Below are 15,289 nucleotides of genomic sequence, written 5' to 3' on the forward strand. Positions count from 1 at the left end.
GTTAACAAGGGCTACGACTGCCCGCAGATGGCAGCGTACGTGGATGAAGTCCGCAAGCTGGAACGCAAGTTCAAGGGTTTGCGATTCGAGCACATCAAGCGCAAGGATAACTTCGCGGCTGATGAACTGTCCAAGTGGGCAACGGAGCGCCGGAAAGTCCCGGCGGGAGTGTTCTGGCACAGGCAGATTGCGTCTTCAGTCACTCCCAAGCCGGCTGCCCGGGAAGCTCGCCGGCAACCGAAGGAAACCCTGCAACAGCGGAGGTCCATGCCGCTGATGTGTCGGCATGCATGAGTAGGGAAACCCCGCCTTGGGGGGTGGACATCGCCCGCTACCTCAAGAAGGGAGCCCTCCCTGAAGACGACGTTGCCGCGGAGCGCGTAGCCCGGCAAGCCAAGATGTACGCTCTGGTAGACGGGGATCTCTACCGGAGGCGTGCAAATGGAGTAAAGCTCCTCTGCGTGCCCCAAGACGAAGGCCGCACGCTTCTGGAAGACATACACCGAGGCACATGCTCGCACCATGTGGCCTCCCGGGCTTTAGCTGGCAAAGCTTTTCGGCACGGCTTTTACTGGCCTACAGCATTAGCCGATGCCGAGCAACTAGTCAAGACATGCGAGGCGTGCCAGTTCCATGCAAAGAAGAGTAATTAGCCGGCACAAGCCCTGCAAATCATTCCATCCTCCTGGCCGTTCGCGGTCTGGGGGCTGGACATCGTCGGCAAGTTCTCGAGAGCGGTTGGCGGCTACGAGTATTTACTCGTGGCCATCGACAAGTTCTCTAAGTGAGTGGAAGTGGAACCAGTGCGGAAGGTGACCGCTCAGGTGGCCATCAAGTTCTTCAAGGGCATTGTGTGCCGGTTTGGTGTGCCTAACGGCATCATCACCGATAATGGCACACAATTTACAAGCGTCGTGTTCCAAGCTTACTGCGAGAACATGGGCACCAAGATCCACTTCGCCTCTGTTGCTCACCCGAGGAGCAACGGACAGGCGGAGCGAGCCAACGCGGAGGTGCTGCGGGGACTCAAGACGAGAACCTTTGATAAGCTCAAAGGCCACGGGAAGCACTGGGTTGAAGAACTCCAGCCCGTGCTGTGGTCGATCAGGACCACACCTAGCTGGGCAACGGGTGAAACTTCTTTCGCCTTTGTCTACGGGGCAGAAGCGGTGCTGCCCCTCGAGCTCAAGCACGGATCCCCTCGGATACGCGCGTACGGCAAGCATAGCCAACACGAGCAGAGGGTTGACGATCTTAACTTCATCGAAGAACTTCGATTCCGGGCTGCTGTACGAGCTGTGCGCTATCAGCAGGGACTCCGCCGTTATCATGACAGGCGGGTCCGTGTCCGGGAGCTCGAGGTCGGAGACCTTGTCCTGCGCTGGATACAAGGAACGAAGGCCGGGAACAAGTTGGCTCCGAAATGGGAGGGCCCCTTCCGGGTAGTGCAGGTGACCAGGCCGGGGGCTGTCCGGCTGGAAACCGAAGAAGGCTTGCCGGTGCAAAACAGTTGGAATCTTGAGCACTTGCGCAAGTTCTACCCGTGAAGCGGCGAAGCCTGACCTATGGGCGATGCTGCTGCAGCATGCCTCTCGAACTAGTGTAGCCGGGCAACCCTTGATTGTAATCCGCTAGTTTCTACGAATAAAGATAAGTGATTTCCTCTGAATTTCAAGTTGACTCGATTATTGCATGTGCTTTCTTCTGTCATTTGCTCTAGGTGCACAGAAGTCTCTTTTCCATCCTTGGTTGTGATCAGGGGCTGGCGGAGCCTCAAAAACAGAAATCCCGTTGCCGGATCACTCTGACACGGGGTCGTGGCGTTGCTAGGTCCCCCGCAACGCGCACCACGCGACAGCAGCGTCTTGGGAACGAAAAAGTGCTCACACCCAAGTTTGGTATCAACCGTTCTGTGCCCGGGGGCTAGGAGGCAGGAGGCGTGCGAGTCCCCGGCAACACAAAGCGCAACACACGAGGACAGGAAGATCCACCCCACGAGTCAATTCCAGGAGCAAGTGTAGAACCACTGTCCGGGCTCCGGCAATGCCGCCGGCCTCGTCGCCGGAGGACTCGTCGCCGGGCCAGCTAGAATCCGATTCCCCCTCGCTTTCCTCGGCCACTTGCTTCCCACGGGCTGTGGGTGGCGGAGGCTTCGAGGCTGGGACTAGGGGATCGGACATCAGCCCCCACTCGTTGCAGGGTGGGTAGCTGTTGATGATGTCGTGAAGGCCCGCGACGCCGTCGTGAAGGGATGGAGCCCCTGGGGGCAGCTCCGTGAATGGAACGTCCTCGCCGGTGATTCCCTTCACCCATTCCTGGATCACCTCCGACGTCACACCCACGCTTTGCGGGCGCGTGGTGTCGCCGGGCCCTGTGTACATCCACGCAGGGCGGGACCGCAGCTGCAGCGGCGCGATGCGCCGGCTGATGGAGGTGCGCGCCACATCCAGATCGGTGAGCCGCGCTAGCCGCAGGGCCTTGATCTTCTGGATGATGGGAAGGAGTTCCGCGTCTCGGCTGTAGCGGTCCTGCCAGCTACCGTTACTCGCCGGCAGCTCGGTGGGCACATTAATGAACTCGTCGGGCTCATCCACGCGAACCAAACACCAGCTCCCGCGCCACTCCTTCTCGATCTTCTTCTCGCTCTGCACGATGAACTCTGACTTCATCTTGTCGCGGGCATGGAACGAGACCCCCGACGACATCGCTCCCGACTGCTCGACGCGCGGGTAGAAGTAATGACGGAACAACGCCACCGATGGCATCACCCCGACAAACCCTCACAGAGAAATTGGAAGACGGCGAGAAGGAAGAGGGAAGTGGGGTGGAGCTGCGCAACCTTCAGCTGGTATGCCGCCATGAGAGCCTGGACGAAGAGGGAGTACGGAGGTACGAACCCAGCAAGGATGAAGCGGCCGAACACCCGGAAGTCGTTGTCCTGGTGGTCGCCGCCGGCGGGGAAGGTGAGCGTCTCGCCGTACTCGTTGAACGAGGAGGCAACACGTGCCGGATCTTGTCGACCCCCTCGCCGTTGTAGCCGGGCTTGAAGAAGGCCCGCGTGGCCCTCATCTCCCGGTTCTTCTGGTCCTTCTCCGACAAGGGCTTCTTGGGGGCTTTCTCGCCCTTCTCGACCGTAGAGCTTTTGGAACCCTTCCCTCTCTTGGGGGACGTAGGCGCCATGAGGAATGTGGGCGGCGATTAGCATGATTCAGGAACGCAAGGAGGAATCGGGATGAGGAAGAAGGACTGGGGGCTAAGTGATTGCCCCTCAGCGCAGCGGTGGGTTTTTATAGCACCCCAGCGTTGAGCAACGGTCGCATCCGCACGCTACGGGTGCGCTGGGGATAACTACGCTTAAAGAAGGGGAGTGCGGGACATGGCCTTAACCACCCACAGTTAAGGGGAGGTTAGGGCGGAAATCTCGGCCCCACCACTCTGCCTGTAACGGCAGAGCCCTAGGAGCAGCACATGAACGGGAACCCGAAACGACTCGGGACCCACGCGTCGGTTAAGGGCATAGCCCGGCAACCGACCAAGGATGACTTCGCCCGGGAACAGGCGTTGCCGGCCCACGCCCAGGGGCTACTGTCGCACCAGTGGAACCCGGGGTACCACCATTGCGCAACGCGTGGGTCGCCTCGCTTGCTCCCCGCAAGGATGGCACCCCGGGCAGCGCGGTGCGAGCTGCCCGAGAAGCCACCAGCCTGGCAGGACTTGCCGGCTGCGGGGGTTGCCCCGGATGGCAGCGTGAAGGTTCCCGTCAGGTCACTTGCCGGGGAGGGTGTTCCCTGGCGCAGGCGCTTACAACAGGGCCGGCGCCCAATGCAAGCAGAGTATTGGCACCACGTGGCCGCCCGGCAGGCTCCTTTTGTGCAGGGCTGGTCAGGGCATGGAGTATGGCACAAGCAAGCATTAAATGCTCCGACAGAAGGGTGGTTCCCTGTCTAGTCAGCCCCAGTGAGTGGCTCGCAGTAAATCTAAGGCACGTACCGCCCTAGCTACAGCACTTTGCACCATGCATGCATGCCAGCGCAGCAAGGGCAAGCTGCCTAGGGTCTTTGCTCGACACTTGTCCCCCATGCACCGAGGCACCTGTGGTATCCCCTTGGGTATAACAGGAGGACCAGCGCCATCGGTCGGGGGGTTGGGTTCGGTTCTTTCTAGGTTACACTCCAGTGGAGTTTGAGTGAGAGTCTTCAGCCCAGAAGTAGCAAGTAGCCACTTAGCAGAAAAGGGAAGAGAACCGGGGGGGGGGGGGGCAACCTGTAAACACCTGCTCATTGGTAATACAAAATCAGAAGCAGGACGCAGGGTTTTACACCTCCGGGCGGCCCGAACCTGGGTAAACAGGCTTGTGCATTGTACGCTCGTCACTGGCCTCGCCGGCAATCGCCGGAGTGATCCCCAACGCCCATTGCCGAACCAAAAAGGGGGTGCCTCGCATCCCTGGTGTCTAAGCCCCGGGCTACGACAAGTAAGCTTACTAAAGATGTTCACCATGTTAGGATTGTAATGTTCATCTATTGGTGCATTTTGTATTTTCCAGAACATTGTCACATATTTGATCCCGCCGAGATATCTTTGCAAGGTAGATAATTTTTCTATTCAAGATTGCCGCATCTTTATTTGGGAGATGGTGGAATTTCCCCATCTTTTCTTCTGTTCTTAAGTCTCTAATTGAGAAAGTCCGGTTGTTGTAATCCACCAATTCATTAACATACCACTGAACCTAAGAACAGTTGTTAAATGGGCAAGTGTCGAGCCTGGTTCGCAAACAATAGTCTAAGCTGCACCCCTTGTTCAAATTTTAAGCTTTATAATTTTGTAAAGTTATCTGAAATTATGCTGACCCATTTAGAGAAGCAACAAACATGCCAAGCAACTGATGGACAATGTTATATTTCTTTTTCATGTGGGATGAGGCCAGAGGCGAATCTAAGAACAGGTCTAGCAGTTCTCCTCCCATTCCAAAATACAAGCCGTGTAATTTTTGTTGACTTTCAAACTTGTAAAGTTTGACCAAATTTATAGCAAAAAATATCAACACCTCCACCGTGACATATATTTTGATATTATATTTTGTTTGATGAAACTTGACAAATTTTATAAAGTTTGATACTCCTTGTATTGTAGAAACGGCCCAGCTGGGTCAGATAGAAAACATCCTTGTACTTGAGCCGTTAAAACTAGTATGAGTAAGGCCTATGCTATGCGAGAGTTGAGAGCCTAGGATTTGATTCGATTTTGCATGCTGCACGCTGGACAACAGGACCTCCTTGCATCGGTACACAAGGCTCTCACCTCTATTTTTTGCTGTTACTCTTGCTGCTGTTACTGTTGTACCATCTCTGATTGCATTGGATGAGCATATGCATTGTTTGTTGAAATTAGCTTCTCTGGATTATGTTCTGCAACGCGTTTGTTGAGTAAACACAAGAACACCTGTACTTGCTTCCTTTGAAGGTAATCTCCAAACAACAAGAAAGTTGTCTGCTTCTGCGTGTCTGATTTGCAATATGTACACCGGGAAATCCTTTGAGGGTCCTGGTAGTCATTCAGCTTCAGGCAGACGTGATCTCCCCTGCCGTCAGTCAAAGCCTATTTTCACCCCTGAAACAAAGACATCCTGATTCTTCCAATTCAAGGGCACGACCAGGTCAATTTTAACCTAACAGGAAAATGAAATCTGCACTGCAGATATATCTCGTGGTTTATCACTTACGCACATATCTAGGGATAAACTGTTTTCCCTTTTTCTTCTCCTGGACGTGCGTGCTTGGATTACCAGGAACTACAAGGTAGCATCTCTAGTGTGTTGCTTGATTTGCAGTCCACGCTTTCACTGGACTTGTACTGATAAATGGTCAAAGTTGAATCTTCTATTTATATGATTTATTGCCCAGGGTTTGCAGGACAAGATTAAGCTAGTCCTGAATGATCTGGCAGACAGGCCAACTAGGTACAAGGAGAAGGTTTATCCAGAGAACAAGGTTTGGCTAATCTTAGTTCTTCCTCACGGGCACAATATCTTGCTCTGTTTGCAGTTCATCATTTCTCTGATATCCATGCACACTTACCTTTATTTTTCTGCTAGTGCCTTCACTGGAGCATGACAACCAGGTGAAAGGCGAGAGCTTGGATTGGGTCAAGTACATTGATAGCAATTTCGAAGGCCCAACTTTGCTTACTGAAGTATGCACATATTTAATATGTTCAACCATCATGAGCGTGATGCTTGTACAAAGGTACAGCAATTTCTTGGTGTTATTTACTTTTGCATTCATAAATTGGCAGGATTCTGCACAGCAGTCTGCTGAGGAGCTACTCGTGTATACAGATGAGTTTAACGAAGCATTACACTCATCCATACTCTCCAAGGGAGATGTGTCAGAGGAAACTGGTAAAAGAGCATAGCTATACACCTGTAACTTGTTTAACAATTTGTTCTACAGGCCGCAATTTTTATTCATATTATAATTCCAATCTCTCATGCATTATACTTTCATTAGTTGCTGGGCTGGATAAAACATAAGCTGCCCTGGGAAAGTTTACAGATGGTCGTTTCTTCCTTGGCCAGTTCAGTTCGGTATGCCACATCTGGCTGTTATTCCTTTAATTTCCTTTGATAAAGGACTAGAAAGAATTGTGGTTGACATGTTATCTTGCTGTGATGTTACTTTCTGCACAGGTACTGCATATCTGGCATTTGTCGTAAGGTTTCAGATTTTCTTTTCTGGTATCAAGAACTGTGATATCACCAAGGGCAGATTGAACGTTCAGAAATACATCTAGGTAATTATGAATGATGCGAAACGAGATTGTGCCATATTTTAATGTTATGTTTGGAGGAATTTAAGGATACTCCCCAAATTATATGACCCGTTGATTTTCCAAGAAACAATGGCTAGTACTATGTAATTTTTGTGAACACCGTGACAATACTACTGTTGCCTTATGGTAGGTAAGATGTAACTAATGACCTTATAAAGTTAGTGTAGATTTTACACTTTGCACAAATATGGAGTGAATGATTTTTTTCGAAAAGGAGGAAAGCCCCGGCCTCTGCATCGATCGATGCACACAGCCATATATTATTAAAATCATCCATCATCCAAAATCATCCAAAGAACAAGTAGCTGGTTACCAAAGGAAAATTACATAGAGTGAAAGGAAAACATCAAAATCCTTCCAGCCTAAGACCTGTGTGCCATCCAAACCGGCTGAATAACTCCCGTGCGACCGTCTCCAAACGGTGCACCCAGAATCAATACATTTCTGAGCCTCTGTCTGAAGCAGTAGAGACCACATATGGAGCCAATGGTATGCCTGAAGAACGACCTGTAAGAAGTTAGCCACTCTCTTGTTATGAAAAACCAAATCATTTCTGCAATTCCATATAGATCAACATATCGCACACATCCCTACAAGGATGAGCGAGGCAAATTTTTTCTCAACACCCTTAAGCCACCGCCCAAACATATTAGTAACACAAGATGGCAGTGGTAAATTAAATGTCACAAAGACGGTTCGCCACACCAAACGCGCCATCGGACACTGGAAAAAAAGATGTTGAATGGTCTCATCTTGATCACCGAAAACACACTTCTTGCTACCACTCCAATTCCTTTTGGCCAAATTATCCTTAGTAAGCACCAGCCCCGACATAAGTACCAAGCAAAAAAATTTATTTTAAGAGGAACTTTAAGTTTCCAAATAACGTTTGACGAAATTGGCAATCATTATCAATAAGCGAGTTGTACAGCGATTTCACCAAATATGACCCAGAAGAATTCAGTCTCCAGGTAAAGGAATCCGCTTGATGCACAAGATTTACAGACTCGAGATTATGACACAACTCCAACCAATCCACCAGACGATCCCCAACAATTGCTCTACGAAATGCAATATTAGGAGGATCCGCCCCCAACACTTCAGCAACCGAAGCCTTATGGTTAAAAGCAATCCTATAAAGAGATGGAAACTGACGTCTAAGAGGAGAGTCACCAAACCATGTATCTTCTCAAAAACAAACATCGGCTCCACAATTAACAAAAAAGAAATATGAGGAAAAAAAAACTGACAAATCCGCAGCAATCCCTTCCAAAAAGGTTAATCATAAGCCCTCATTCGAACTTGGGACAAAGAGCTTGCGTAGAGATATTTATTCCGCAATAACTCCACCCACAACCCCTCACCCGAAAGAATCTTATATAGCCACTTACTCAACAAACAAATATTTTTAATCTCGAAATTCTCAATCCCCAAACCTCCTTGATCACAAGGCCGGCATAGGATATCCCACTTAGCCAATCTGTATTTTCTTTTTTGTTCATCGCATTACCAAAAGAATCTCGAACTATAGAAATCCAATCTTTTAAAGACCCCTTTTGGAATTTCAAAGAAGGACATCATGAACATAGGAAAACTAGTTAAGACCGAATTAATAAGCGTAAGATGGCCACCACTAGACAAAAGCCTTCTTTTCCAACAACTTAGCTTCTTCTCAAAACGATCCTCGACACCTTTCCATTCTTTATTCATCAACTTACGGTAATGGATCGGAATTCCTAGATAACGAAAAGGAAACGAACCCACCCCGCACCCAAATAATTGAGTATACTGGTCTTCACACTCCTTCGCTTGGCCAAAACAAAATAATTCGCTTTTATGAAAATTAATCTTAAGCCCCGACAGCTGCTCAAAAACGCATAAGAGCAACTTTAAAAATTTAGCTTGTTGGAGATCATGCTCAAGAAAGATCACAGTATCATCAGCGTACTGGAGTATCGACACACCTCCATCTACAATATGCGGGAAAACCCCATTTAAACGACCAATACCCTTAGCCCTCTCTACCAGCACTGCCAACATATCTGCCACAATGTTAAAAAGCACTGGAGACAACAGATCCCCCTGCTGCCTTTCACAGTCTGAAAATAATGCCCAATCTTGTCATTCACTCTGACACCAACACTCCCTTCCTTCACAAAATCTTCAATCCAAGCACACCACTTCTCATCAAAACCTTTCATCCTAAGAGCCTGTTGAAGAAAGGACCATCTAACCTTATCGTAAGCCTTTTCAAAATAAATTTTTAAAATCAGCCCATCTAATTTTCTGGTATGCAACTCATGAACCGTTTCATGTAACACGACTACACCCTCCAAAATGTGCCGCTCAGACATGAAGGCAGACCGCGTAGGTTTAATAACCGAACTGGCCACAACATTAATTCGGTTAGTACAAACTTTCGTGAAAATTTTATAGCAAACATTCAACAGACATATAGGCCTATATTGTTGAATCTGAGAAGCATCCTCTTTCTTTGGCAACAAAGTGATTATCCCAAAATTTAAACGAAAAATTGGGAGAGATCCAGTATGAAAGTCAGCAAAAAGAGCCATCAAATCATCCTTAATCACCGCCCAAAACATTTGATAAAACTCAGCCGGGAGACCATCAGGACCCGGAGCCTTATTGGGATTCATCTGAAAGATCGCCTCACGCACTTCCTCCTCCGAAAATGGTGCGGTAAGAATGGTATTCTCCTTCGGACTAACACGCTCAAGGTCAACCAACATTGATTCATCCATAGAAACTGTACTAGCCTCTGATGGACCAAACAATTGCTTGTAATAATTGGTGATATACAGTCTCAGCTGTTCATCACCAACAATCGTACCTTCCGACTGCTCAAGCTGAAAAATTTGCTTCTTACGATGCTTCCCATTAGCAACCAAATGAGAGTAACGCGTATTATTATCACCATTACGGACACTATTAACTTTCGCCCTCTGTGACCATTTAGACTCATCATCACGATACAAAGCCGCTAACTGATCATCAGCAAGGCGCTTAGCCGCCCAATCATCACAGGACAAGGGACCAAGCTCAGCCCGCACATCTAATTCCTCTACCAATCGCAAAAGGCGATCCCTCTCAAGCTTAAAAACACTGCTAAGATTTTTAGCCCAACCCCTTAAAAATTGTCTAATATGTCTAATATGATTTTGCCAACATTCAATAGCGGACAGACCCCGAGAAACCTTCCTCCACTCAGCTGCAATAGTCTCGAAAAAGCCTTCTTTCGGCAACCAAGATAATTCGAAACTAAAACAAGCCTGATTACCAAGATGAGCAGCATCCCCAGAATCTAACAACAAGGGACAATGATCAGAAAGAGACCGCTACAAAGCATGCACCGAGACAAGCGGAAATTTAGCCTCCCATTCCGTACTCATTAAAACCCGATCCAATTTTTCGTAAGTCGGGATGGGAAGATTATTAGCCCAAGTAAACTGCCTACCCGAAAGTTCAATCTTACGGAGGTCCAAACTCTCAATGATCGCATTGAAAAGAAAGAGCCAACGTTCCTGAAAGGCATCGGAACTCTTCTCTTCCTGTCTACGGATAATATTAAAATCACCGTCCACCAAAGGAAGAGTCTCAGACGAGCAGAACTGTACCAACTTAGTCAAAAAAACAGATTTAAACTGAGGTTGAGCAGCCCCATAAACCGCCACCAACACCCATCTAAAACCGTCAGACTTCAATTTGAGGCTAAACTTAACACAGAAGTCGCCCGCATCGACAGACAGCACCTCCAGTAAATTCGCATTTAACCCCAACAACATACTTCCTGAACGACCCTTCGGTGGGAGACAGTGCCAAATTAAATCTAATCCACCCACGATATGATTAAGAAAGCCAGTTGAGAAGTATGATCGTCCCATTTCCATGAGGACAATAAAATCAAGATTATGCTCTCAAACAACACCCGCCAAAAAACCGTGCTTAGCCAAGTCACGAAGACCTCTGCTATTCCAGAACATTCCTTTCATGAGGTAACAACTTGTTTTTTTAATTTTTAAAGCACGACCACGTGGACGCCCCACCTTGGTCTGCTTTTTTCCAACAACAACCCCTCGAGAGCGAGAAGGAAGAGACTCACACAGGACCTCTTCCTCCTCCTCATCAGACAAGTCACGACATAATTGTTATGCCGAATCTAACAAAAGACAATTAGAAGTATCTGGAAACCTCTCAATTTTCTTGGCACACAGAACATGTAAATTAGCCGCTAACCGGTCAATTTCATTATTTTTAATCAAATGAATAGTCCTAGAAATTTCTTTAGCACCCGTACCTAAAGAAACCCCTAAACTAGACATGTCTGAAGCAATATCATCATCAGAAATAGAAAGAATAGAATTTTCAAGCTCCACATTCATACCTGTTTCAGCTTCAAGATTCCGGATTTTAGCAAGTCGCATTGCCTTGTTGATCATCGCCTCATCGGAATCAGCTTGGGCCGCTAGATGCGCGCTGAAACGCGAAGGCGGCGGGTACTTGCGACGGCTCCCTCGCGCTCCAACAGCGGGAGCCGCACCCCCCTGAGGTGCAGCCAACACCTTGTCATCGCCCCCCCCCCCCCCCCCCCCCATCACAATGGCCTGCAACCGAGGACAGTAATGGAGGAAACTCCACCGGCGAGTCCAGCTTCAAGCTCGACTCCGACGGTGAGGGAGGCGACACAGACTGCGGCAGCACGGACGACGGAGACGGCGACCGACGAACCGGCGACTCGGCTCGCGGACTCACGACCTCTCCCTCGGCCACCCGCACCTGCACATCAACAACACCAAAATCGGAGGCAGAAAGTAGAGGCGCCGCCTGCACCTCCGCCGCCGCCAACGGGCACGCAGCAGCGGGCGGTGGCGCCTCGTGCACGACCTGCTCCGCCAGCGGACAGAGAGCCACAGCGGGTGATGCCTCCTGCACCACCCCGACAACCGGCAAAGAAACAGCGTCCGGTGGTGCCTCCTGCACCACCAACGCTGCCGGCGAGGTTGCCGCTGCCGGCAGTGCCTCCTGCAGTACCGCGGCAGCCGGCAAAGAAGCCAGCACGACAGCCGGCACAGCCGCAGCCGGCGGTGCCTCCTGCACCACCACGACTGCTGACGCCGAAGCAGCCACCGGTGGTGCCTCCTGCACCACCTTAGCTGCCGGTGAGCAGCAGGACAGAACGGCCGAAGGTGGTGCCTCCTGCACTACCTCAGTCATCCCAAGCCCCGAGGACGGAGGTGCCACCTGCACCTCCAACTCCGAAGAAGATGGCACCAGCACCTCCGACACAATGGGCTCCGGGAACATCTTGAACGGAGAAAGAAAGCCCACACCAGTAGCACAACCCGTCCGAAAAATCAAACCACGCATAACCGGTGGAGCAGACGACGAACCTCCCAAATTCCCAACCGGCAACTCCTGAGATGGGTTGGAACGCTTACCAGATCTCCTCTCCTCATCCCGCTTTTTATTATCAAGATCTTTCATATCATCTAACACCTCATCATCCATATCATCATTATTATCCGGATCACGCCTATCCCTGTTACCATCATCACCATCATCATCATCATTCATAGCCTCATCCTCTGAAGGTTCCACCAGAAAGGAGAGTCTATAGCCACGACCCTCATGACGAAGATCCGTACCCGGCGGAATAGCAGAAATATTAGTAACACTGACACGAACCCGTGCCACACCATGGCGACGAGAGAAAGGCATATCCACATCAATTGTAGTACCCAACAAAGTACCTAGCCCCCAAATGGCCCTGTAATTAAAAAGATCACGTGGAACATTACCAACATGAACCCACGTATCCTGAAACTCAAAAGAGGCAGTCGAAGATGAAGTCCATTCATCCACCCTGAACCTCAACTCTGAATTTGGAACCTGGATCACACCAACCCTGACAAGCCTCTGCAACTCACCACGTGTAGGAAACAAAACCACAAAATCAGAGATCCCCTGAGCCGTGACCTCCCACTGAAAGTTAGATACCGGAATGAGCCTTTGCATCTCCGCCACAACCCGTTCCTGTGACATCGAACCACCCTCAACCTGAATCAGCCCCTTTCTATTACTATCAGCCTTAGGAACCACCACCGCCTCCTCAGGAAGTTCAAAGTAAAACAAATCATCCGCCAGAGTACCACAGGACCACACGGCAAGTTTAGTCAAACGAGGAAGCTCGCACTCAGCTGAGACATGATCCACCTTCTCACAAAAATCACAAAGGACAGCAGTGCACATCGACGAGTAGTGTCCCTTCTGCTCACACCGAAAACACCGAACCTTAGCCAAAGGATTAGCAACTGCAACATCGTTACTCCCAGCACTCACCCCCTATCCTGCCGCGGCAGAAAGCCGTCCTGCCGCCACAGCACCCACGGCAGAACCCTGAGAAACACCAGCCCCCACAACAGCCTGTCCAGACGCGGCAACAGCAGTACGTCTCCCTGCCACAGCAACCATCAAGCCAGCCGGAGCCCCCTGTGCTGCCGCGGCAACCTTCAGCCCTGCGCGCAGCCGTCTGCCCTGCCGCGGCAGCCGTCTGCCCTGCCGCGGCAGCCGTCTGCCCTGCCGCGGCAGCCGTCTGCCCTGCCGCGGCAGTCGCCTGCCCTGCCGCGGTAACCGCCTGCCCTGCCACTGCAGAAACCTGCCCAGCCACGCCGGCCACAACAACACCAGCCGCCCCCTTTCCTGCCGCGGCAGAAACCTGCCCTGCCGCGGTAGCGATCCCTGCCGCAGTCCCTCCTTGCCCAGAAGCAATCACCGAGGAACCCATCTCCGCCCCCATCATCTCACCACCACCTTGCTGCCCTCCGGCACCCTGCTGAAAACCACGACCCCAACGTCGACCACCCCCACGTCCTTGGTAGGAAAATCGGCCACGAGACTGCCCAAAGCGAAAATTCCGACCTCCACGATAGCCATTACCATACCCATATCCACCGCCACCATACCCACCGCCAAAATCATTACCATAGCCTCCACCATAACCAGAACGAAAACCACCGAAATTATTCCCATAGCCACCACCATTGCCTCCACGGAAGCCCCCACCATTGCCCCCATGATAACCTCCACCAAAACCTCCCTGTGCAGCAGCATTGCCTCCATCGAACCCTCCCTGAGCACGGCCTCCATCGCACCTCCTGCCGCCAGCATCCCCTGACCTGCCGCGGCAGCGGACTGCCCTGCCGCAGCAGCAAATCCTGCCGCACCTCCTGCCGCGCCTCCTGCCGCAGCAGCGAATCCGGCCGCACCACCTGCCGCACCTCCTGCCGCCAGCATCCCCTGCCCTGCCGCGGCAGCCGCCTGTCCTGCCGCGGGGAACAACTGCCCTGCCGCGGCACTTGCCGGCAGGCCCCCGCCGCCACTGATCTCCTGGCCGCCACCAACACCACCAGACGCCGGATCCATCGATCGATCGATAGGAAAGTGCAGCCCTAGCCGCCTAGACGCCTATGGAGTGAATGATGATGCCATTGAAGCAAATTGGTCAATTATGAAGAGATGTGACAATTTTGAAGAGAAAATTATATGGATTTCTCATTTTAGTGACTTAAGAGCAAAACAGAAGATGAGAAAATTCCACCATCTCCCACAAAGAGATGTGCCAATCTTGAAGAGAAAATTATCTGCCTTGCAAAGATATCTCGATGGGATCAAATATATGACGAGGTTTTGGAAAATACAAAATGCACCTATTTTTTGCTTTTGTCCTGTTAATAATAGATGAATATTACTTTCCCAACATGATGAACATGTTTATGACAATTTTTTAATAGGTGAATATTATCTTTTGTTTTATTGACTATTTTTTAATAGATGAAAATTATCCTTTGTTGTATTGACTATTTTTTAATGTTGCCTCGCATAAACAATTATATAAAATATATATGAATAAATTTTCTATAATACATGAATATTTTTCATGAATGAGTGAACATCTTTTTTCATGTAGTTTATACTCTTAAATGTTTTTGTGAATATCTCAGTATAAGTAATAAGATGCTGCATATATGCTGATTTGATTGTTTTGATACAGCGAGTGTATTGGTTGACCCTGATTTCTTGGAATGGGCCGAAGAGGGGAGAATTCAAAGCATTCTGGCCATAGGGAGAGAAATTACCTCTCTATGCTTCCCCCTGAGCATTCAGAAGTATCCCCCTACCGCCTGTGCTTTAGTAGTAACATTACCTCCGCTCGTCTCGCCGCCTCACCTTCGTTGCCCCTCCCCCAATCCGTTGGTGCTCTCGTGCTCCTTGATCCCCCGGTGCTCTCGTGCTCCCTGGTCTGCCAATCGTTAGGGCTGCTGCAAAGTTAGACTCTTCCTCCGTTCTGTCTCGTGTGCTCTTGCTTGCTGACCACCTTGGCCGTCTCTTTGTGGTGAGATGCTCATCGCATCTTATGATCCGGCTTATTGTTATAACTGAC

The 15,289-nt window shown here is 50.1% G+C and overlaps 2 protein-coding genes and 1 pseudogene across 2 annotated transcripts; 1 reads left to right on the forward strand and 2 right to left on the reverse strand.

Annotated features, from left to right (window-relative positions):
• The first annotated feature begins 2,758 nt into the window (after nucleotides 1-2,758).
• Nucleotides 2,759-6,715, forward strand: LOC100843419 (protein IN2-1 homolog B). The gene is given in 6 exon segments (XM_024457957.1): nucleotides 2,759-2,848; nucleotides 5,904-6,036; nucleotides 6,095-6,192; nucleotides 6,295-6,400; nucleotides 6,510-6,586; nucleotides 6,689-6,715. Coding segments are annotated over 6 exon segments (531 nt in total).
• A 549-nt stretch (nucleotides 6,716-7,264) lies between these two features.
• On the reverse strand, nucleotides 7,265-13,633 carry LOC104582197 (annotated as a pseudogene).
• An 11-nt stretch (nucleotides 13,634-13,644) lies between these two features.
• On the reverse strand, nucleotides 13,645-14,271 carry LOC104582198 (glycine-rich protein 1). The gene has a single exon (XM_010231558.1). It carries the CDS (start codon nucleotides 14,269-14,271, stop codon nucleotides 13,645-13,647), a length of 627 nt encoding a protein of 208 aa, XP_010229860.1.
• Between the last annotated feature and the right edge of the window lie 1,018 nt (nucleotides 14,272-15,289).

The sequence above is a fragment of the Brachypodium distachyon genome, chromosome 1, assembly GCF_000005505.3.
Source record: "Brachypodium distachyon strain Bd21 chromosome 1, Brachypodium_distachyon_v3.0, whole genome shotgun sequence".
NCBI classification, from domain to species: Eukaryota; Viridiplantae; Streptophyta; class Magnoliopsida; order Poales; family Poaceae; genus Brachypodium; species Brachypodium distachyon.

Excerpts from the sequence above, each read along its gene's own strand:
- LOC104582198 (XM_010231558.1), bottom strand. The coding sequence starts at position 14,271 with ATGGATCCGGCGTCTGGTGGTGTTGGTGGCGGCCAGGAGATCAGTGGC.